Source organism: Lepus europaeus, chromosome 6 (assembly GCF_033115175.1).
Source record: "Lepus europaeus isolate LE1 chromosome 6, mLepTim1.pri, whole genome shotgun sequence".
In the NCBI taxonomy this organism is placed as follows: Eukaryota; Metazoa; Chordata; class Mammalia; order Lagomorpha; family Leporidae; genus Lepus; species Lepus europaeus.
In genome coordinates this window covers 95,051,241-95,076,475 of record NC_084832.1, presented here as the reverse complement: position 1 = coordinate 95,076,475, position 25,235 = coordinate 95,051,241, and the positions used below count along the sequence as shown (strand labels likewise).

Genomic DNA, 25,235 nt, shown 5'->3' with positions numbered 1-25,235 from the left:
CCGGGACTAGAACCCGGTGTGCCGGCGCCGCAAGGCGGAGGATTAGCCTGTTGAGCCACGGCGCCGGCCTGTATCTCTGCATTTCAAAATTAATAAGGGGCCAGCGTTGTGACACAGCTGGTTAAATCACTCCCTTCAACACTGACACTCTATATGTGTTCCATTTTCAAGTCTTGGCTGCTTTACTTTCAATCCAGCTCCCTGCTAATACCTGGGAAAGCAGTGGAAGATAGCCACCCACATGGGAGACCTGGAATAAGCTCCTGGATCCTGGCTTTGGCCCAGTCCAGCCTAGCTGCAGCCATTGTGACCATCTGGGGAGTGAACCAGCTGCCTCTCTCTCTCTCTACCTCCCCCCCCACCTCCACTTCCTCCCCCCCCCCCCCCCTTTCTCTGTAACTCTACCTTTCAAATAAGTAAATAAATATTTAAAAGAATTAATTAAAAAGCAACACATGTCTTTTTAAAAAGAGAGAGAAATTAATTCAGTGATTGGGAGATTTTATTCTTAAAGGAAGTTAATAAAGCAGTCTTTTTCATTCTTTTCTTTTCCCCAAATCTTTCCACCCAACGCCTGGATCACTCCCAAGGTGAAAGGGGTGATGTCTGGAAATCATTAATACATGGGATTTGTTCATGGCATATAAAATTTTCAGAAAGAATTTGCTTTTTAAATATGATTTCCTGATTGGCTGTAGCAGACATAAATCCAGAAAGTACAATTCAGTCAGGGCAGCCAAGATCCCTCTTAGCTTCTCAGATGTACAGGAGTTGTTGGTGTGTATGTGCAGGACAGAAATAAAGATTTTTCATGTGAGCAGATCAGAATGGAGAGAGGAGATAGAAGGGGAAAAGAGCAGAATAATTGTATCTAGAAACAAAGCAGAACTGCTCAAATAGGAGAGGAAGAAGTTAGGAAGTTAGCCTTTGTGCCTCTTGTCCTGGTACTTGGTGTCAGTTCTTCTACAAGAGCTGCAAGTTCAGAAACTTTTCCTCACTTTCTCAGATACGCTGAGTTCTTGTGGCACTGTTTCCAGAGAAAACTGAAGCCGTACTAAAGCTGGAAATACTGGCTGAAGGCCATTTTGCTCCGGGTTTTCCTTGCCTCTTGTCCCCGTAGCCTCTTGCTGGTGCAGGCAGTCACCTAAGTGTCCTTAGACACCAACTCACAAATGGGTCTGGCTTGTCATTTCTTTCCTCTTTCCAACATTAGTGTTCATAGAGAAAACCCCCTGTGTAACTTGTCTTTCTCCAAACTGAAGATAGTTCTGGTATTTATATACAGCTCTAGGTACATTTCTGTTTTGCTCAGGATGCCAGGTGATAGGTAAACTCTCCTTCCCTGTCTGCTGTACCCTGTCAGGCTAAGTTCTTTTTTTTTTTTTTTCTTTTTTTTTAAAGATTTTATTTATTTGACAGGTAGAGTTACAAACAGTGAGAGAGAGACAGAGAGAAAGGTCTTCCTTTACCATTGGTTCACCCTCCAATGGTCGCAATGGCTACAATGGCCGGCGCTGTGCCGATCTGAAGCCAGGAGCCAGGTGCTTCTTCCTGGCCATCCTCCACTGCTTTCCCAGGCCATAGCAGCGAGCTGGACTGGAAGAGGAGCAACCAGGACTAGAACCAGGGCTCATATGAGATGCCGGCGCCGCAGGCAGAGGATTAACCTAGTGCGCCTCGGCGCCGCCGAGTTCTTGTTGAGCATGGTTTAATGAGGAGCCACATATGTCAAAGGCTTAGTACATGGACTGAGACCCTTGGTGGTCCCAGCCTGACCAGCCATTCAACAGTAGACTGCTGAGTATCTGCATAGTCTATTGTACTTGATTTGATACTAGAGTTGAAGTAATGTCACCAATTGCAAATTGTCTCCACCTCTTCTGTGTACATATATACACACACACACACACACACTTCACCTGATCTTGAAATAGCTGCTACTCGGCCGGCGCCGTGGCTCAACAGGCTAATCCTCCGCCTTGCGGCGCCGGCACACCGGGTTCTAGGCCCGGTCGGGGCACCGATCCTGTCCCGGTTGCCCCTCTTCCAGGCCAGCTCTCTGCTGTGGCCAGGGAGTGCAGTGGAGGATGGCCCAAGTCCTTGGGCCCTGCACCCCATGGGAGACCAGGAGAAGCACCTGGCTCCTGCCATCGGAACAGCGCGGTGCGCCGGCCACAGCGCGCTACCGCGGCGGCCATTGGAGGGTGAACCAATGGCAAAAGGAAGACCTTTCTCTCTGTCTCTCTCTCACTGTCCACTCTGCCTGTCAAAAATAAAAAAAATAAATAAATAAATAAATAAAAAAAATAAAAAAAAAAAAAGAAATAGCTGCTACTCACAGAATGGTCTCCTCCAGAGACTGGCCTGCTTGTGAGTGCCTTCATGTAGACAAGCTGTAACTCTCAGAGCTATTGGATAACCAGACTGTTTTCTTCTTTGTGGTCCTACTGTAGACTGAGAAGAAACCAACAGCTGAGCTCCTTATAATCTAGATGCAAACCCTTGGCTATATTGCTCCTTATTTATTGAGATACTATCGAAGTCAAGATGTTCATTTTGTTTACCCTGGCCTACTCCACTTGCCTTCCCTTTTTATTTGCAATGCTATTGGTACATTAGAGAAAGAAGAAAGTTAAGTGTTCTGATAAGATTGTCATTATGTTGTGCCTAGCAAGCAGCAAGCATGTGTCTGTTTTTCTGTATCTATATAGCAGACATGTAACAATGCCAAGAAATATGTATACAATAGGAATGCTCTAGGCATCAGCCCTCAAAGGGTCAGAATGAAGCATGGATTATTAATTTCAGTATTTGTGCACAGGCAGGCAAGGAGTTCAAGGACACCATTTTCACTGGTGGTAAACTGCCTGGCTGGATTTTCCTTTTAAATCCATTATCAGCTCTCATTTGGCCTGCCTGCTCAAAACATGTGAATCTCCCTTCTCCCTCTTTTGCCTTATTTTTCCCCTATTCCATTTTTCACTGAAACACAATAAATGACTTATTGTGGAGAGGCAAACCTCAAGCCAAGAAAACAGAATTGATGTTGTCTCATCCTCATTAGCTCTTAACAGTGAGAAAGAATTTTGGACAACATCTCTGCTCCTGGTGTGTCTAAATCGAGCAGAGTGGGTGGCTTTCTTGATTTCTTCATTCTGGTTATCTCATTTTCTCTTATCAGAGCATCCCTTCAGGATGCTTCCTAAGTGTTTCCTTGATTGGTTAGCTTGTGATAGCTTCTGTACCTCGCAGTAACATTCTCCCCACTTAATGCCCATTTATCGGCGCTGTCTTCATCTATACAAACATGTTAGCCCAACTTGGTAAATGACCTAATTTTCATACATGTTACCAGCTTCTAAATGTTAAGACCAATCCTTGTGATGCCCGCAGCCTTAACAGCCTCCATAACACAATAGATACATAGATGTCTTTCCTAGACCAGCTGGAAGGTTTGTGACACTCTGCTGTCTATGCACATCCTTTGCCTTGAATACATAAAGTAGCATAAATTTTAACTGAATAAAGATTGAATAAGCACAGTGAAATTAACAGCTCTCTGGTGGAGACCTCAAGATTCATTTTATTCTAAACCCTGTTTGCTATTTCCCTACAGCTTTGAGGACAGAATGTTTTTTCTCCATATCTGAGTCAAGAGATAGGAAATGTTTTGTTTTGTTTTGTTTTGCTGGAGTACTAATGCATCCTTAAAAAAAATTGGCAACAGATTTCTGTCTGTAAACTAAGAGGAAATGATCACTTGTTTCCTAAAATGATTCCCGTATTTCTTCATATTTCAGAACCTGTAGTCTTTTTGCAGGTTTCACAGACACACACTTTGACAAACCATAAAGTCCTTTAAATTTTGAACCTTTGAAAAGAGCATTTAAACCAGATATTTCTATGAGTAGTAAGATTTCTTTTTTTATTATTAAAGATTTATTCTATTTATTTGAAAGGCAAAGAGAAAGAGAGAGGGAGAAATAGAGAATCTTCCATCCACTGGTTCATCCCCAAATGGCTGCATTGTCCAGGGCTTGGCCAAGCTGAAGCCAGGAGCCAGGAGCTTCTTCTGGGTCTCCCACATGGGTACAGGGCCCCAAGAATCTGGGCCGTCTTCCACTGCTTTCCCTAGTGCATTAGCAGGGAGCTGAATTGGAAATGGAACAGCTGGGACTTGAACCAGCGCCCATATGGGATGCTGATGTTACAGGTGCCAGCTTTACTCCACAGCACCAGCCCCAGTAGTAAGATTTCTGATTAACATTTATTCATCTCAGTGACCTTAGTAGTCTTTTTTTTTTTTTTTTTTTGACAGGCAGAGTGGACAGTGAGAGAGAGAGAGACAGAGAGAAAGGTCTTCCTTTGCCATTGGTTCATCCTCCAATGGCCGCCGCGGCTGGTGTGCGCATCGCACTGATCTGAAGGCAGGAGCCAGGTGCTTATCCTGGTCTCCCATGCGGGTGCTGGGCCCAAGCACTTGGGCCATCCTCCACTGCACTCCCTGGCCACAGCAGAGAGCTGGCCTGGAAGAGGGGCAACCGGGACAGGATCGGTGCCCCGACCAAGACTAGAACCCGGTGTGCCGGTGCCGCAAGGCGGAGGATTAGCCTACTGAGCCACGGCGCCGGCTCTTAGTAGTCTTTCTACTTGAACTCCTGGTGGTAGCTGTGTGTAGTGGTCTTCTCTGCCTTTGCATGGTAGAGGGAATAAGAAAGTCCTTGAGCCTAAGTGATAAGCTGATCCAGAAACTCCATTCATTACTCAAGTGGTCAAAGAACATATCTCCAAGGGATGCTGCGTAAAGGATCCTGCTTGGTATAAAACTACCAATCTAAGTACTTAGTAAATACTCATTGTATGAGTTTATTACATTATTCTGTGGTTTCCATTGTTTTGTCATCAATTCCTATTTCTGATTTGAATGATAAATATAGATAACCACAGTTCATAAAATCTGTCTGAGGAAATCAAATCAAAAGTAGTTATGAAGCAGAGATTAGGATTGGGAGTTCTAGAGTTTCTTGCCTCTGATTTTTACTGGGTTATCTTTTAATTTTTCCAGAAATGTTAGAACTTGTCAAAGAAAAACAAAGAAAGGCAGCCATGTTATCCCTCCTGCTAAACACAAACTCTTTATAAAGCCACTTAAATTTCACAGATTCTCACTGCTAACAATAAGGTTTATTTTGTGGTGGGGATTGTACACTTGTATCTTAAACCATCCTAGATACAGAACTGGTGGGCGTGTTTTTAACCAATTTATCTATCCAGTGTATACAATGAGAGCTTTTCTAGAATGTACTTTTTTCTACAAGGGTCTTTTGAAAGTTCATGGAAGATATATATTATGCAAAAACAATACATGGATTTTTAAAAAATTGTATCAAAATAAATTGGCATTTAAATTTCATTTTTCGGGGCCAGCATTGTGGAGTAACAGGTTGAGCTACCACCTGCAACACCAGCATCCCATTTGGGCACCAGTTCAAGTCTCAGCTGTTCTATTTCCAATCCAGCTCCCTGCTAATGGGCCTGGGAAAGCAGCTGAAGGTGGCCCAAATTCTTGAGCCCCTGTACCTATGTGGGATACCCAGAAGAAGCTCCGGGCTCCCTGACTTTGGCCTGGGGCAGCCCCTGCTGTTGTAGCCATTTGGGGAGTAAAGCAGTAATGGAAGACCTCCATCCCTCCTTCTCTCTCTCTCTCTCTGTCTCTCTCTCTCTCTCTAACTCTGCCTTTCAAATAAATAAAATACATTTTTAAAAGGTTTTATTTATTTTTTTATTTGAGAGTTAGAGTTACAGACAGAGAAAGGTCTTCCTTCCATTGGTTCTTTCCCCAAATGGCTGCAATGACAGGAGCTGCGCCAATCCGAAGCCAGGAGGCAGGAGCTTGTTCCTGGTCTCCCATGTGGGTGCAGGGTCTTTGGGCCATCTTCTACTGCTTTCCTAGGCCATAGCAGAGAGCTAGACTGGAAGAGGAGCAGCCAGGACTAGAACTGGTGTCCATATGGGATACTGGCACCACAGGCAGAGGATTAACCTACTGTGCCACGGCGCCGGCTCCAAATAAAATACATGTTTTAAAAATTTCATTTTTCCAAGAACTCTTTGAAGTCCCCTCGTATTTGTTAGGATTAAAGATGAGGAAAGACCAAAAGTGTTTAGGGACCCCATTAGATATTATTTTATTTGGGCTTCAGTAATTAAAACTGATTGCTTAAGAGGCTGTGAAGTTGGGGTAGTGGGGCCTCATTTTTATTCCAGGTCCTTGCCTTCTACTTAGAGAAGCATTAGGGCAGCTTGATTGACAAGTAGACAGGTAATAAATACTATTTGTGGGGCAGGGGCTTGTGGCTTGCAGGCGCCTTCAGCCCCATGGTCCTGGGTTAGCTATCCCATATTGTTGGACTTCAGTGGCCATTAAGAGTAAAAAACTTAACCGAGTATCATAAGTATGACCTAAGTCAGACTAGGACTAAAATCAAAGCAAAGGGGTTTATTTAGCAATTTAAGTGTTTTCCCAAGATAAATTTCAAAAATAAAGACAAAGATAAATCACAAATATACACATTTTAATCATATACACTCAACACATTAATTATATTTTTCCTGATTTTTAAGATTTATTCATTTATTTGAAAGGTAGAATAACAGAGATGGGGAGAGACAGAGAAATCTTCTATCCATTGGTTCAGTTCCCAAATGGCCATGACAGCCAACTGTGGGCCAGACCAAAGTCAGGATCAGGAACTCCATCCTGGGAGCCGGTGCTGTGGCACAGCAGGTAAAGCTACCGCCTGCAGTACTGGAATCCCATATGGGCACTGGTTCGAGATCCAGCTGCTCCTCTTCCGATCCAGCTCTCTGCTATGGCCTGGGAAAGCAGTAGAAGATGGCCCAAGTCCTTGGGCTCCTGCACCCACGTGGGAGACACAGAGGAGGCTCCTGGCTGCTGGCTTTGGATTGGCGCAACTCCGGCCATTGTGGCCAATTAGGGAGTGAACCAGTGGATGGAAGACCTCTCTCTCTCTCTCTCTCTCTCTCTCTCTCTCTCTCTTTCTCTGTCCTTCTTTCTGTGTAACTCTTGACTTCCAAATAAATAAATAAATATTTAAAAAAAAAAAAAAAGGAACTCCATCCTGGTCTCCGGCATGGGTAGCAGGAACCCAAGTACTTGAGCCATCACCTGCTGCCTCCTGGGGTGTCCATTAGCAGGAAGCTGGAATCAGCAGTGGAGCCGACGTGAACCCAGGCACTGCAATGTGGAATGTAGACACCCCAAGCAGCATCTTAAACATTATGTCAAACACTCACCCTTATATCTTTTTTTAAATTTTTTTTTTTAGATTTAATTTTATTTATTTGAAAGAGTTACAAGAGAGGTAGAGACACAGAGAGAGGTCTTCCTTCCGCTGGTTCACTCCCCAGATGGCTATAACGGCCAGACCTGTGCCAATCCATAGCTAGAAGCCAGGAGTTTCTTCCGGGTCTCCCACTTGGGTGCAGGGGCCCAAAGACTTGGACCATCTTCTACTGCTTTCCCAGGCCATAGCAGAGAGCTGGATTGGGAGAGGAGCAGCTAGGTCTCGAACCGGTGAACATATGGGATGCTGGCACTTCAGGCCAGGGCTTCAATCCGCTGCACCACATTGCCGGGCCCCCTTATATCTTACTTATCCTTAATATTCCCATCATCTCAAACTGGATGTGGCATGACACAAAGGCATTCAGTCAGTGTTTACTGATGAAATGTGTTGTTTAGTTTTTTAGTCATGGTTTAATATGCAGTATGATCAATATAAAAAATGTTATCAGGTTTTACTGTATTTTTAACAAACTCCATTCTTTCACGGAATAGCTACATAAGTGAGAACATAACAAAAGCTGCTTGCAAGAAGATTTAACACACTTTCATCTTTCTAATCCTAAAGTATGTTACTGACCAAGAAGACAAGCTTATTGAGGGGAAAAGAGACTTTGAGGCAGAATTAATATATTTTATTCCCTTGCCTCCTTTTTTTTTTTTTAATTTGAATTTCAGGCAGAGTTACAGATAGAGACTTTCCATCTGCTGGATCACTCTCCAACCCAAATGACTGCAATGGCCAGGACTGGGCCAGACCAAAGCTAGAAGCCAGGATCTTTTTTCCAATCTCCCACATGGGTACAGGGGCTGAAGCACTTGGACCATCTCCTGCTGCTTTCCTAGGCACATTAGCAGAGAGCCAGATCAGAAGTGGAGCAGCCAGGACTTGAACCGGTGCTCATATGGGATGCTGGCATGGCATCACAGGGAGAGGCTTAACCCACTACACCATGGTGCTGGCTCCTCCCTTGCCTCCATTTTTGCTTTTCAAAGTTTAGCTCTCTACTAGGGCTCTGGATGAGAATACCATTGAGATAATAATGTTTCTGGAAAGTTTCTCTGTTGTTTATTCTGGGGCTTTCTCTACTCTACATTGAGAGATAGCAAAGAAGTGGTAACCCAACAAGAAATCAAGACTATCATCGACATTTATGCTGTTGGTAAATGGACACTTGAACCTGACTGTCAAGATTTCAGATAAAAAGAAAAAAAAAGGAGTTTGTAGGGGCCAGTGCTGTGGCACAGTGGCTTAAGGCTCTGGCCTGAAGCGCTGGCATCCCTTGTGGGCGCCAGTTCAAATCTGGCTGCTCCGCTTCTGATCCAGCTCTCGGCTATGGCCTGGGAAAGCAATAGAAGATGGCCCAAGTCCTTGGGCCCCTACACCCACGTGGGAGACCCAGGGGAGGCTCCTGGCTCCCGACTTCAGATCCTCACAGCTCTGGCTGTTGCGGCCATCTGGGGAGTGAACCAGCGGTTGGAAGAGCTCTCTCTGTGTCTCTACCTCTCTCTCTAACTCTCTTTGAAATAAATAAAACAAAATCTTAAAAAAAAAAAAAAGGTGTTTGTAGCCAATTTAAGACTCTACACTAGCCACACACATAAAAGAATCATGGCAAATACAACAGTAATTTGCTAGAAACACAGTAAAGTGATCAATAAATGTTAGGTTTGAAAAATGGTGTCTTCCACACAACAAAAATTATCTCTTCATCCAGTTGTTATGATGAGGATATGCCATACCTTCCAAAATGAGTTCCTAGATTGTGTTGCAGTCTATTAAGCCAGACTTGACGTATCTGATACAGAAACAGTGGGAAAAGAGAAACAGGCCAACCTAATTGGCTGGTGGAGCAGGCCTTTTGCTCTGCATGTTAAGTTTTATGGTCTAAGAAAATATTCAGATCTCATAGGTAAATGAATTGCAGAAATGGAATAGTCTAGAATCTTCTGTTACTGTCTATCAAATAGTAAAGCAACAACTAACCTGTCTTCCAAAAGACCCTTAGTCATCTAACCTTACTTACCTGAAAACAAGGTATAAGCACCTTCTGAAGATCATCTGTCCTCTGTCACCATATGCCATTAAATGCTGGTCTCTGAAACCTATTTGAAAGTCTAATATATGAGTACATTAATCTTTGTGAGAAGAAACACAGCTCTTATTACTTAACCAAATTTTCTCACCCCATCTTATAATTTAAATTCTTTTCCTTGGGATGAGTGATTTTATATATATATATATATATATATATATATACATTATATATATACATATATATGCATATATATGTGCATATATAAATTATTTTCCTTAACAACCTGGTAAGAATAGGTTTGGAGTAATATTGACATTTTGGCATTATGTTTGCTACAAGCAAAGGTTATCTTGATAAGTTCATTTTTAACTTTTTCCCAGTGCAAAGAAAGATCCATAACTACAGTTCTGCAGAGAAGCAGTGAGGTCTGACCACATTTGTGGTGATTTTTGGTAGGACTTCTTGCCAGTGTCCAGAGGCTTCTATGTGGACAAAAGCCAGGACTTGGGGATCCTGTAAGTCATCCTGCTTCTGCTTGCAAGTGACCTTCCTCTCTGGAGATTAGACAGTGGCTTTCTACCTTGTGGGAATCACAGTTTCTTTTCTAAGTGGGCTGCTCAGTTTAGATAGGAGGAGAAGGAAGAGATAAGGGCATTTCCCACATGACTGACGTGGTTAATATGTTCCAGAGAGGCCAAGGTATTTGTTTTATGGGTAGATTTGGGGACTGTGCTGGCTGGGCTGCTTCATATACATTCACATAGTAAGCTCTATGATTAAAAAAAAAAAAGGCATTTCGTTTCGAAAGGAGAAGAAAGGACAGGCAGTCTGACAACTGCAGAGAATGAGTTTAATCCAAAAAAATTTCAAATTCTATGATATTTTCAGTTTTTAATTGCACCTTGAAATTTTTCAGTGTGCAAAACTGTCATGTTCTTTAGTCACTTAGCACTTCAGTCTGAATTACATTTAAATCAGTTTGAAAATCATTTTTTTTTTAAGAACAAGGACCTAAAAAGTCCACATCTCCAGCTGTAGTGGTAGTCATAGACAAGTAGCCTTCCAGACTGGGTTTTCTTGTAAGGAATTTGACCTTTCCATTATGACCACTTATCACATTGTCTTCTTCCTCGATGGGCATAGTTTTTTTATGCTAGTTTTTCAATCCAAAATGACCTAAGATACCAGCTCTTTCCACCTTACATTCCTGATGTGGCATTTTTGTGGTGGTAGCTCGCTCGCTCTCTCTCTCTCTCTCTCACACGCTCTCTCACTCACTCACTCTCTCTGTAACGGAATGAGAATAGCACAAACCCAGTGTGTCTGTGAAGATAGAGAAGACCAAACAAAATGAAGATCAAAAAAGGACGCATTGCTCTGAGTCATGGGGACTATGGGGGCAGAACCGGACACTTGCATCACAGATAGGCAAGGTGCACGTGCATTTAAAGGGATACTGCCTTTAAAGACTGCACTTGGGATTTTCTGAAATTTTCTACAGTGACTGTGCATTGGTGCTCAGAAATAAAATGCAACTCCTTTTGAGAGGTTGGTATTGTTTGTGACCAACTGCAGACTTCCCAGTAAGCAGATCCTCTGCTTGGTGAGCCGTTCTCTTCCTCTGTGACTGGTTGTGTGGATGACCTGTCGTAGGGAAGGAGTTCAGCACAGAACTCTGCCATAAACTGCTGGTGAAGGGTTAGAGAACCCAAGAATCTTCCACAGCAGCACGTCCATGTTTAACCATTATCCTTAGAGAAGAGAGAGTTCTTCCGAAATGAAAAGCATGCTGAATTTTCTCACTGTCCTCTGATTTGTCTAGCCGGGCTCCAGCTTCCAACTGTATTACACTATGTAGGCCTGAACTCTGAACTCTGAACTCTTCTGTAAGCTAAAGGTTGTTTTCTCTGGGGGTACATGGGGAGTCAATGTCAGCATCCGCAGTGACACCAGGCCTTGTTTCTGTTAACTTGAACACTATTGAGCTCCTTATTCATTAGGTGGATCAGAGGCGTTCCCTTGGTGAAAAGTGCCAGCCCGGTGACATGCCACAGGTGCAGGCCTCTGCTTTGTGAGCCATGGGAGCGTTGGTGAGCCGCTGGTGTGTGGCAGTGTTTGCAGCTCTCCAGCTGCCGGGTGTCAAACAGATGCTGCTCTGAGACTTCAGTATTGTGTGATGGCAGATCTGGCCCGACTCGCTTCCTGAACACCCCAGTCGTGACCGACTACCAGATACCTGGCCAGAAGATTGTCACGAGAACTGTGAAACGAAGTGCTGGGGTTGGAGTCATCAGTCATTGAGCGCGCTTCCAGACGGGGCCAAAGGCAGGTTTAGTCGTCCCGGGTGAAGGGACCAGAAAAGAAAAGAAAACATGTAGAGCTGCTCTGCTGTTTAAGAAAAATACGGAGCCACTGTTACAGCCAAGAGAATTTCAGAGAGTGCCTGGCTGTGAGTCAGGTGTTTGGTGTTACATAAGGATGTATCAGTCACTGTTTGAAAGACTATCAGATCGGCCTTGTGTAAGGAATGAGGGGAGCGTCAGCCAGGAGGAGGCAGATTTAGTCACGAGTGCTCTTGGCCGAGAAAAACGAACACCTTCTCCAGAGCCAGGATTTTTCCTCCATTCCGGGAGATGGGGGAACACGTGAAGTATATGGAATCCAGGCTTTCAGATGAGCAGTTTCCACTAGCAATTTTTGGTGACCTGCTCATAAATCAATGAAAGAGAAATTGTGGGGGTAATTGGCGTCTCTCTGTACCAGGGATGTCATCTCTGTAGGAACAAGCTAGCACCGCGCCTAATGCCCTGCCTACAAGACACAGCTGTGGACGCATTCCCTGCCCCTCGCCCACAATGGCGGCTCTGTGTGTGAGTGTAAACGTGCGGCAGGAAGTGGACAGGTGCCTGTCATCATCCTGCAGGTGTCAGTAGTTTTTAGAGGAGCTTTTAGTCTTTGGCCGGTGTTCTTTGACTTCTTTCAGGTTGACCTTGACTTTCCTCGTTTTTTTTTTTTTTTTTTTTTTTTTTTTCCCACCTCAGATCATCCAGCCCCTCTTAGAACTTGACCAAAATAGAAGCAAATTAAAGTTGTATATTGGACACCTGACAGCCCTCTGCCATGACCGAGACCCCCTAATCCTTCGTGGACTCACTCCACCAGCTTCCTATAACTTGGACGATAACCAGGCAGCTTGGGAGAAGGAGCTGCAGAAGATGACCCAGGAACAGGTCAGTCTCTCCCTTGAGCTTTGACTAGAGCCTGTTGACATCCAGCTGCTTTTTAGCTGGGTGCAACCACTTCGGGGAGTGCAGTATTCAGATTCTAGACCCTTTGTGGTGGTGTTGGGGGGCTGAAGTTCCAGATAGCATGTTTTAAATTGCTTTCTCATTTATTTTTTAATTGATAAATTAAAAATGTCTGTATTTGTCATGTACAGCATGTTGTTTTGAAATATTTATACATCGTGGAATGGCTAAATCAAGCTAATGAACATATATATGCATTACCTCACACACTTTTCACTGGTGCTGAGAACACTTGAAATCTACTCTCAGCAGTTTCCAAGAATACAATACAAATACCATAGACTGAGTGGCTTGTAAAGAACAGAAATTTCTTTCTCACAGTTCTGGAGGCTGGAATTCCCATGTCAGAGGGCCAGCACGTTTGGTTTCTGGTAAGGGCCCTCTTTGGAGTTTCAGGCTGCTGATTTCATGGCCTCACCACCCCCAAAGGCCTCACCTCCTAATGCTATCGCCAACAAAGTTGGAATTTCAACATATGAATGGGGAAGGTACAAAGATTCAACCTAAAGCAACCCCTTTGCTATGTAAAAATCCAAGGATTTTCTGTTTGACATGTTACCATTTTTTAGCTCAATAAAGAGAGGATAAGGCTAGCTTGGATACGGAATTCATGAATAAGAAAACAGGACAGAAGGAAAGAAAAACTGGATGAACGCTGAGAAAGAGGGAGAAGGAGAAGCAGAGCTGTTTCTAAAACACGAATTCAAAGCTGCTCTGCTCCTACTTCGTAGAGGGCAGTGGTGATGAACCCAGCCCTTACAGACTGTCGTCACACCAACCAAAAGGCCACAAAACCCACAGGTGTTATAAATTTACCGAGACGCCACACCAGAATTTTAATGCTGCCCACTGTTCCAGCTAAGTACTTTCTGTTAGTTGAATGGTTACTCACAGTGTGTGAAGGAAAATTATGTGACATGTGGCAAGAACAGCCTCCTGCGGTGCCACGTTAAAGACAGCAGTGACAACCCACGAGTCGAGGAGGGCAGGCTGGAGGGCACAGGCTAGCCCTCAGTGCCCTGTGTGTGACCTCGCCGAGTGATAGGCTTACTTAACAGCCTAATTTTCTTTTTTTTAAAATTTTTTAAACTTTTATTTAATAAATATGAATTTCCAAAGTAAAACTTTTGGATTATAGTGGCTTCCCCCCCATAACCTTCCTCCCACCCACAACCATCCCATCTCCTACTCCCTCTCCCATCCCATTCACATTGAGATTCATTTTAAATTATCTTTATATACAGAAGATCAATTTAGTATATACTAAGTAAAGATTTCAACAGTTTGCACCCACACAGAAACACAAAGTATAAAGTACTGTTTGAGTACTAGTTATACTGTTAATTCACATAGTACAACACATTAAGGACAGAGATCTTACATGGGGATTAAGTGCACAGTGACTCCTGTTGTTGATTTAACAATTACTACTCTTAATTATGACGTCAGTAATCACCCGAGGCTCTTGTCATGAGCTGCCAAGGCTATGGAAGCCTCTTGAGTTCTCAAACTCCGACCTTATTTAGACAAGGCCATAGTCAAAGTGGAAGTTCTCTCCTCCCTTCAGAGAAAAGTACCTCCTTCTTTGATGGCCAGTTCTTTCTGCTGGGATCTCACTCACAGAGATCTTTCATTTAGATTTTTTTTTTTTTTTTTTTTTTTTTGGCTTTCCATGCTTGAAATACTCTCATGGGCTTTTTAGCCAGATCCTAATGCCTTAAGGGCTGATTCTGAGGCCAGAGTGCCTAAAAGCCTAATTTTTAAGCTATCCTATTGATTTGTTGTAAAGATGGAAGGCGTATTTCTGAAGTATAGCCTGTTGCTATTTCCTTATCGCTTGAGAGAGGAAAACAGCTAAAGGACAGCATTGATTTAATGAATTTGTTCCTCATAGCTCTTTTTGATATTAACAATCACACAGTAAAAATGTAACTGAAAGCCACATGAACACGTGACAAGTTCACTTTTAAGACTTTTGCTTCAAAATGTTGCAGAAAACTAGAGCTTCTAAAACTGCTAACAGTGATGTATCCAAGTTTAACTGGTGTTACATTATTTCTTTGTAGAATGTCTTGTCTCTCAAATGGAAAAAGTATTTTCTGTTAGTCCAGTGTTTCAAATATGCCTTTCCAAAAAGGGAAAAATATATCATCAGTCTGAGACCAAGGTAGAAAAACAAAGATAAAAAATTTTAAACTAAGAATTTTTCAGAAAGTTTTAAGTGAATAAAGCCAGGAAATTGTAAATAGACTTGCCATTGCACATTATGATACAATCAAATTACGGTTTCTCACACGTGAATTCTGTTAATATTGTCACATTTGCACTTGATTGAGATATCCTCCGTTACTGAAGTTGTTGTTCAAGGTTGTGAAAGTTATCATTAGGGGAATTCCTTGGAAAACAGCGATGTGGGTTATCTAAAGGAATACAACAGTTAATACCACCTTTTCTTGGCTTCTCCATTGCTGCTAAAGATTGGTGGAGAAAACCAGCCAAGTTTCTCACTCTGCCCCCAACTGAGAATTTAAGGGAATAATGCATGCTGTCTAGCAATACAAAATTATTTGCCTGTGAAAATATTGTGATCAAAGTTCAGCTTTAGTTTGGATGGCCAAAAAACTGCAGACAGACATGCACGTTGGTTTATTTTGTGTGTGTGCTTTCTTTGTAGTTTTGTGTTTGCGTTGTAGAGCCTTCCGCCCCAGCATCTGTTATTCACCCCTCTGTCTCAGTGCATTCCTTGCCACCATGCTCCCCTCAGTCTTCCCCAATGAGGACAGGACAAGAGCCTTGTCCATCTTGAGTGCTAGATCCTCAGTCCCAAAAGCAACATGTGGTACATGGTAGCTGCTTAATAAATACTTGTTGAATGAAAAGAGAGGGGAAAAGAATAGCATGTAGGCTGTGCTTATTATATACTTGGCTGATTATTGATTTGGTAGCCCATGGCACTGTCCTTAGTGCCACCTAGTAGCTTTGGGTAGTCTGACTGCTGATATCAGAAACCAGTCAGACTCCACCAAGTACTGACTACATAATCTGCAACTGCCTGGTGTGTGGGAGCCTAAAACTAGAACCTTGCATCTGAAGATTTCCCGAAATTGTTTCGTTTCCTATGTGTGGGGAACCGCAGGCTGGCCACCTGTGAGAACCTCCTCATCTACATAGTTTGCAGCAATCGGTCGACCACAAGGCCTACGAAAACAACCAGGTGAAACAGATGAAACAGAATGGACTCTGCATAAACATCTAGGAAGACACAGGTGAAACAGATGAACTTCCGACCTGAGGCTATACGCGCCCTTTCATCTGATTGGACGATATCAGCATAAAGGGACATTGGGATCTGGGTGGGCCGCCGCCGCGGCCCCTCCTTTTCTTTTCTCCTCTCCCCACTTTCCTTCTGCCCCCACAAGTAAAAGTTCCTTGAGAACCGATGAACAGTGACCATGTCGTGACTACGTTGGACCCTCGCTGGTGAGGGTCCGACACTATGCCCTTGTAGAGGCTGGCTGCCATGCCAACTAACTTGGGGATATATTTTTCTTCTTTCTTTTTCTTTTTTTTTTTTTAAGATTTATTTATTGGGGCCGGCACTGTGCCATGGAAGGTAAAGCTGCTGCCTACAGCACCAGCATCCCATGTGGGCACTTGTTCGAGTCCTGGCTATTCTACTTCTGGTCCAGCTCACTGCTAATGCACCTGAGAAAGCAATGGAAGATAGTTCAAGTTCTCGGGCCCTGCATCCATGTGGGAGACCTGGATGAAGCTCCTAGCTTCCCTCTCTCTCTGCCTGTCTCTGTAGCTCTAACTTTCAAATCAATCAATCAATCTTAAAAAAAGATTTATTTGTTTATTTGAAAGAGTTACAGGGAGAGACCTTCTATCTGCTGATTTATTCCACAGATAGCTGCAACAGCCAGGGTTGGGCCAGGCTGAAGCCAGGACCCAGGAGTTTCTTGCAGGTCTCCCACACAGGTTGCAGGGGCCAAAGCACTTGGACCATCTGCTTCTGCTTTTCCCAGGCCATTAGCAGGGAGCTGGATCAGAAAGTAGAGCAGCCAAGACTCAAACTGGCACCCATGTGGGATGCTGGCATTGTAGGTGGTGGCTTAAGCCACTGAGCCATGATGCCAGCCACATTTATTTTTCTTACCTTACCATTTTTTGCTTTGTGTATCTTGAGGCTCTGTTATTTTAAATGAATATACATTAAGAATTGTTATGTCTTCTTAATGAATTGACTCATTTATCATGAAGTAGCAGCCTTAATCAAAGTTTCTGCAGTCTGTTTTGTCTGATCATTAACATAATCACTCCAGCTTTCTTTAGATTAATGTGTTTGTGGTAAATCTTTTTCTATACATTTGCTTTTAAGCTATCTGTGTCTTTGTATTTGAGTGGGTTTCTTTAAAGCATACATCCAATCACTCACTCTCCATCTTCTAGTTGAAGTGTTAGACCATTTGCACTCGATATAATGACTGTTATAGTTGAGTTAAATCCTCCCTCTTGTAATTTGTTCTCTGTTTCATCTGTTATTTGTCCTTTTTTTCCTCTTTCTTGACTTTCTTTGGAATTAGCTGAATATTTTTTATGATTCTGCTTTTTTCCACAGTGACTTCTGAGCTCTTCTTCCTGTCCCCCCTTCCTCAAGTAATTGCTCTATGGTTTGGAGTGTACAACTTTTAACTTATGCCAGCCCACTTTGAAGTAGTGTCACACATACTCTCTCTATTTCCTTTGTCGCTGTCTTCATGCTGTTGACATAACATTTTATTCTTTCATATGTTATCGCCCCCAAAGTACACTGTCACTATTTTTTCTCCAATTTTTTATTCCATTTTAGAACATTTCTTTTATTAATATGAGAGGCCGATAGAGAGACAGACAGAGAGCTCCGTTCTACTGGTTCATCCAAGTGCTCTTAGTAACCAGGACTGGACCAGGGCTGGGCTGGGGCCAAAGCCGGAAGCCAAGACCACAATCCAGGTCCGCGACCATGGTGGCAGGAACCTAATTACATGCGCTATCACCGCTGTGTCCAAGGTTCTGCTTAGCAGGAAGCTCGGGAGCTGATGCCAGGAATCAAACCTAAATACTCAGATTTGGGACACGGGTGTCTTACCTGCTGGGCTGAACACCCACGCCTGATTTTTTTTTTTTTTATTGTGACAAGATACACTTAACACAAAATTTTGCCATCTTAACCATTTTTAAAAGTATACTTCAGTGTTATTTTAAATACATTTAAATGCTGTGCAAGCATCACCACGTGGCATCTGTCTCCAATAATGTTTTCATCCTGTAAAACTGAAACTCTATGCCTGTTCGCAATCATTCCCCATTCTCCCTTCCCCAGGGCCCCTGGCAGCCACCATTCAATTTTTTGTCTCTCTGATTTTGACTACTCTAAGCAACTCACACATGTATTTGCCTTTTTACAAGTGGCTTATTTCATTTAGTATAATGTCCTCAACTTTTATCCATGTTGTAGCATGTGTCAGGATTTCCTTTTTAGCTGAGTAATATTCCATTGTATGTATATACCACATTTGACATCCATTGCTCCACTGATGGATGTTTGGATTGTTTCTACCTTCCTTTCCTTTCTTTTGGATGTATACTCAGAAGAGTTGACTTGCCAGAACATATTTTAATTTTTTAAGGATTCACCATTCCGTTTTCTATAGTAGATGCTCCATTTACATTCCTACAGTGTATAAGAGATCCAGTTTGTTCTCATTCTGGTCAGCACTTATTTCTGGTTCGTTTTTGTTAACTTGTTTGTGTTTTTGGTGTAGCCATCCTAGTGAGTATGGGGTAGCAAATCCTAGTTTTGATTTATTTCTCTTATTTTCCGATAAGTATTTGTTTTTCTTTGAAGAAATGCTTATTCAAGTCCTTCACCCATTTTTAAGTGGCTTATTTTTTTGTTGCTGAGTTTTAGGAGTTCCCTATCTATCTTGATATCAATGCCTACTCATATGCGATCTGCAAACATTTTCATGCATTGTGTAAGTTGCCTTCTTATCCTGTTAACAGTATTTTTGATACACAGAAATTCTAAATGTTCATAAAGTCTACCACCCTTGAATTCAGTGAATTTGGCTCACTCAGCTAACCTAGGACTTCCACTGTGTGGAGATAGAATGCCTTCACAGTTCATTCATAACAGATGGGGTCCAGAAAAATTATTATTTTATGGACTATTCAGCCTTTTTTGTTAGAGTGAGAATCGCCCTCAGGGCTTTGTACATGCTAATAAGACACATCTCTATCTGAGCTTGGGTTATTATCAATTTACAAAGTATAAGAAAAAAGATGCAGAACACCTTATTTGAAGACTCTTGATTCTTACACAAAGTTTACCCCAGATCCTCAAATTCTGCTTATTGGATAGCTGTAGTCTATTAAACTTATGCTCCAGGATTTTTCCTACACATTTCTGTACAGAATACATATACTCACACAATAGAGAAGATGAAGACAACTCACCACATATTCATTTTTAGCATTTTGAGTACTGATAGGTGAACTGTCTTACTTTACTTTGTGCTTACTTGGATAAGGGATACAGGCTACTGGAAAAACCAGGGAACAAGGTAACTTCCCAGGTGTTATTGTTAAAGAACAATAGCATGTTATTGTTAAAGAATAATAGCATGGAGCCAGTGATGGGGTGTAACAGGTTGAGTCACCACCTGCAATGCCAACATCACACATGGGCACTGGTTTAAGTCCTGGCTGCTCAGCTTCCAGTCCAGCTCCCTGCTAATGCACCTGGAAAAGCAGTCGAAGATGGCCCAAGTATTTAGACACCTGCCACCCACATGGGAGACCTGAATGAAGCTCCTGGCTCCTGGCTTCAGATCGACCCAGCTCTGGCTGTTGTAGCAATCTGGGTAGTGAACCAGTGGTGGAAGATGTATCTCTCTGTCTCTCCCTCTCTCTCCCTCTGTAACTCCTCCTTTCAAATAAATAAAATAAGATCTTTTTTTAAAAAAAAAAAATGATAGCTTGACAATCAGGAGAGAAAGAAAATGTTTCACTTGGTCTATTTTCTGTTGTTAATAATGCAGTACTATACACTAAGAAAGTTATAAGCTTTAGTCACCTCTCTTTGTTAAGAATGATTTATTTGAAAGTGAGAGAGAGAGAGAGATCTTCCATCTGCTGGTTTACTCCCCAGATGGCCACAACAGCTGGGGCTGGGCCAGGCTGGAGCCAGGAGCTTTTTCTGGGTCCCCCACATGGATGTCAGGGGCCCAGACACTTGGGCCATCTTCTGCTGCTTTTCCCAGGCCATTAGCAGGGAGCTGGATCCAAAGTAGAACAGCTGGGGCAGGAACCAGAATCCATATGGGATGCTAGCAGTCACTCAGTGCTGGCCCCTTTAGTCACCTCTTAAGTGGCACACATGATCCCACCTCTCAATATCTCATAATGGTGATTGAATTCCAACATGAGTTTTGTAGAGGATAAGCTGTATTCAAACTATAGCATTGTTTCTTCTGCTGCTGACCCAATTTGGAAAATCTCTTTGACCAGAAATAACATACAAGAAACATGTTCGGCATTAATGGTCCCCACATCCTAAAACTAACTCACTCTCTCTCTCTCTCTCTCTCTCATACACACATATGTACACACAGCAGCAGCATATTAGAAAAAATAATGGCACTAAAGCCAAATATATCTAGGTCTTAACTCCAACTTTTGTCTCTTTCTGGCTTGGGACATTGAACAATTCTTAACCTTTCTAAGCCCCGGGGTTTTTGTTTATTTTTAACACTGAAATTGGAATAATACTTGCCCCAAGCATTGCTGTTGAGGCTTAATGAAGTGAAATAATATTACCTACACTGCTTGTAGAGAAATACCCTGCAGTGGTAAATTTTAAGGGAGAGAAGTCAGGCCTTATGTTCGATCATGAATCACTTTGTCAAAGATTTTCCCTGTGGGCTACTTAAGTTTTCTCATTTCCATCACCTTTTTTTTTCCCCTCTCTCCAAGGCAGTTGTATATTTGGCACTTGTTCTTATACAACCCACAATATTATAAAGAATAAAAACATGGCCAGCACTGTAGCACAGCAAATTCAGTCACAGCCTAAATACCAGGATCCCAGTCCTGGAATCCACTTCTGATTCAGCTCCCTGCTAATGCACGAGGGAGAGCAGCAGAAGATGGCCCGAGTCCTTGGGCTCCTGTACACATGTAGGAGACCCAGCCGGAGTTCAGTCTCCTGGCTTTTACCTGGCCCAGCCCCAGCCACTGAGGCCATCTGGGGAATGAACCAGCAGATGGAAGACCTCTCCATCTGTCTCTCCCTCTCTCTAACTCTGCCTTTCAAATAAATAAATCTTTTAAAAAGAAAAGAATAAAAAGAGTAAATTCAGATAGATAGAAAAAAATCTTACCTTTTTAAAAAAATCCAGAAATGAGAATATAAAATTTTGATCAGAGTTACAAACTAAAAAGTTAAAAAAAAAATCACTGCTGTGGAGCAAGCATTTAGCCTAACGGTTAAGACATATGTGTCCCATATTGGAGTAGCTATGTTTGGTACTTGGCTGACAACTCCAGCTTCCTCGCAGTGCAAACCCTGGGAGACAGCAGGGATAGCTCAAGTAATTGAGTTCCTGCTACCCATGTGGGAGACCTGGATTGAGTTCCCAGCTCCTGGCAAGGCGTTGGCTTGGCCCAGCCCCAGCCATTGGAGGGCATTTAGAGGGAAAACCAATGGAAGTAAAGCAGTAGAAGGGAGCACTCTATTTTTCTTTCTCTTCCCGCCTTCTCTCTCTCAGCTCTTAGCAAATTTTTTCCAAGAGGAAATTCTCTCTGCCTCTCAAATAAATTAAGTAAAATTTTATTTAAAAAAAAAATCATTGCTATGAAAAGATTTAATGTAGAGCCTGGGAGGAATTAGGAAATAAAATATTATTGTGGTGTTAAATTCCATAATGATCCATTTAGGAAATAACGATGATTAATATTGTATTCCTGGTGCTTTAAAACTGAATGCGGATTGATTTACCTCAAGTAAAATATTCCATTTTTAAAAGTTGGAAGATTGGCCGGCGCCGTGGCTTAACAGGCTAATCCTCCGCCTTGCGGCGCCGGCACACCGGGTTCTAGTCCCGGTCGGGGTGCCGGATTCTATCCCGGTTGCCCCTCTTCCAGGCCAGCTCTCTGCTATGGCCCGGGAAGGCAGTGGAGGATGGCCCAAGTGCTTGGGCCCTGCACCCGCATGGGAGACAGGAGAAGCACCTGGCTCCTGGCTTCGGATCAGCGCAATGAGCCGGCCGCAGCGGCCATTGGAGGGTGAACCAACGGCAAAAAGGAAGACCTTTCTCTCTGTCTCTCTCTCTCACTATCCACTCTGCCTGTCAAAATAAATAAATAAAATTAAAAAAAAGAAAGTTGGAAGATTATTATTACCCATGGAGCTATTAAGGTTTGTGTATTTCAGCCTATCAAACTGCCTGTGGTGGCTCAATGACAATTATAGGATCACTAGATGGCAAAATATGGTGAATTCCTTCCTAGGCTCTGCCTGGAATCTAGTCTAGTCATTAGCAGTGACTTTTTAATTTTGAATTTTGTAAATCTGCTCCCACATTTTCCAGTCCCTTTGGAATTTTCTTTGGGTATGATGTATTAATTGGGATTGACACACTTGAATGACAGGTGAACATATGTGCATTAGTGCCGTGAGCCCCTGATGTCATCTGCAGTGTGCAGAGCAAGTTTAGGGCACGGTTTGAAGTCAGACAGACTTGGATTCTCATTGTGGTTTTTTGTTTGTTTTACTTTTATTTTTAAAGATTTATTTATTTAAAAGAGTTACAGAGAGTAGATACCTTCCATCTACTATTTCACTTTCTAAGTGGCTGCTATGACTAGAGTTGGCCCAATTTGAAGCCAGGAGCCTCTTCTGGGTCTCCCACATGGGTGCAGGGGCCCAAGCACTTGGGTCATCTTCCACTGCTTTCCCAGGCCATAGCAGAGAGCTGGGTCAGAAGTGGAGCAGCTGGGTCTCCAACCGGCGCGCATATGAAATGCCAGCACTGCAGGCGGTGGCTTTACCTGCTTTGCCACAGTGCTGCCCCCTTACTCTGCCTTTTGAATAAATAAATAAGTATTTACTTAAAAAAAAAAAAAAACACACATGGGATGTGGGCACTGGTTTAAGTCCCAGAATGTCCACTTCCAATTCAACTCCCTACTAATGTGCCTGGGAAAGAATGCAAGATGGCCCAAGTGCTTGGCCCCTGCACCCACATGGGTGAGCTGGAGAATGCTCCTGGCTTCTGGCTCCTGGCTTCAGACTGACCCAGCTCTGGCCATTGCGGCCATTTGGAGAGTGGAACCAGCGGTTGGAAGATCTCTCCCTCTATCCCTGTCTCTCCCTTTTTCTCTCTGTATCTCTGCCTTTCAAATAAATAAATCTTAAGAAAATAAAACTCTTAGTTGATAGTCATAATTGCTGTTATTATTTTAAATTGATAGTTTACTGAGGATCGGGCAAGGAAAGCTCCACACCCCTTCCCACGTTCTTTGCACTATCTGCGTCTTCACCTTCACACATTTGCATCCTTTAAAATATCCTCTGGAATAAGTGGATGACCATGAGTAAAGTGTGCCCCTGCATTCTTTCAGCCATCTACCAAATTAAAGGAACCTGATTTACAGCTGTGGGTCAGAAGCATGACTTACAACCTGGGGCTTGTGATTGGCATCAGAGCGTGGGGACAGTCTCATGGGACTATGGGACTGAGACCTCAAACTATCTCCAGATAGATGATGTCAGAGTTGAGTTAAATTTAGGACATAAGTTGGTGTCTGCTGGAGAACCTGTATCAGAAGTGTTGTGTTGAGTATGAGAATGGAAAAAACACTTTGGGTGTTCCTATCTCTTGTAATAAACTCTTTGTACCCTGTCTCAATTGCATTTTTCTTTTTCCATCTGCAGTGTGCACCTTTATAGTCTGCATTTTATCTTTCCAACACACATATGTGTTTCTGTAAACAATGAGCAGTATCGTTTGGTGTGAGATAAATCCAAGATGCATGGCACCACGGTGCTCAGGCTGTTTCTGCTCGTCATCATCCACTGAACCGAGGCTCATGGTCACTTGGCTCTGGAAGAAGAGCGCTGCTGCAGTTTTTCTGAGAGGTGGATCTTACACTGTTTTATGTGCTGTCTGGGAGCCTGGAGCAGCTTGCTTTATGGAAACAGAGTGAGATAGTGTCAAGGCAGAATATTCTCCTGATACAAAGTGGCTTGACTAAGAAGAAGGTTTTTACTGAGTTCAGTTTTAAATTTCAGCATCTTCTGTTTATTTTAAAACATCCCTATACTTTGAGCCTTGTCTATTATCTTTTGGAATCACAACTCATAACTGGAATTCCAGATGCAAGTTTTCTGCACTGAGCCTACAAGTTCTCCTTAAATATACGATGCCCTTGTTTCTTTGCCAAACCCTTTTGCATCTCTTAGACAGGAAGCCTTGTTAGTGTCCCTGTGAATCCAGCATTGATGTGAGCTAGCATACAGCTGATGTCTCAAGGAGTTGAGTGAGGTGAGTGGTTCTTAAGTCAAATATTATAGAAAAAGTATCAAAAATTTCAACTAAAACTTTTTTGACAAATGGCTTTTTCCTTAAATATAAATGCAAAGAGTTTTGAGTTTTGAAATTTCAAGCTTAGTTATTTTCATAGAGCCCAAGGATTTGGGAGGGGTAACAGTGGGTTTTACATAAACATTGTATATGTTTTTAAAAGGCTGTACTGAACATATGCTACACATCAATTCCGTAGTTTCAGAAAGATGCAACAGGGTGGGAAACTGCAGATCTGCACAGGTGCAGAGATTGGAAGGACCACACTCACATATGTCATCTTTCTCATAGCTCCAAGTGATTGTTTTCAACTTGCAATGAGGTGAGGAAACATTTATAAGTCTCCCATGGCTCGCTTATTCTAACACTGCTGTGCTGTACAACACGACTTCCCTGCAACAATAAACTTCAGCTTTTCAGCTTGTCACCAGTGCAGTGGCTCAGAGTTATACAGTGAACGTGGTAACCAGCCTGGAGCATAATATTGTTCTTGGGTTGAAGTATCCTAGTTTGAAGAGGTTTTGTGCATTGTGATTTTACATACCCTAGGCAGAGTCAGTCTGACTAAATGGATTTGATTGTGCTCCCTGGAGTTAATTATATGCATTTTAAATATTTTGGTGTGCAAGTGAGTGGATGCATGAAAGTTGTGTTTTGCAAACTTAAGTATTTGGGTCCAGTTCCTTTGGTTTTTCTGTCTAGACTGGCAAACATATATTTTTCAAATAGTGAATTCCGAGCCATTTTACCTCCAGCTTTAGTCTTGTCAAGTTCTAACAGCAAAATAAACTTGGACCAGGTCAGATTTGGGATACTTTATGGCCAAGCAAAGATTGTTAAATAATATCTTATATATGTAAAATAGCCATTACTTTATCTCAGTGAGGTTTTG

At 42.6% G+C, this 25,235-nt stretch overlaps 1 protein-coding gene across 6 annotated transcripts in view; it reads left to right on the top strand.

Moving 5' to 3' along the window:
- Positions 1–25,235, top strand: part of ERC1 (ELKS/RAB6-interacting/CAST family member 1) — a 539,472-nt gene that overhangs the window by 471,624 nt on the left and 42,613 nt on the right. For all 6 annotated transcript variants that reach the window (XM_062194621.1, XM_062194626.1, XM_062194624.1 and 3 more), the window contains one exon: positions 12,447–12,635. In XM_062194621.1, the coding sequence (XP_062050605.1) occupies positions 12,447–12,635 (189 nt within the window). The remainder of the gene's footprint in view (positions 1–12,446; positions 12,636–25,235) is intronic.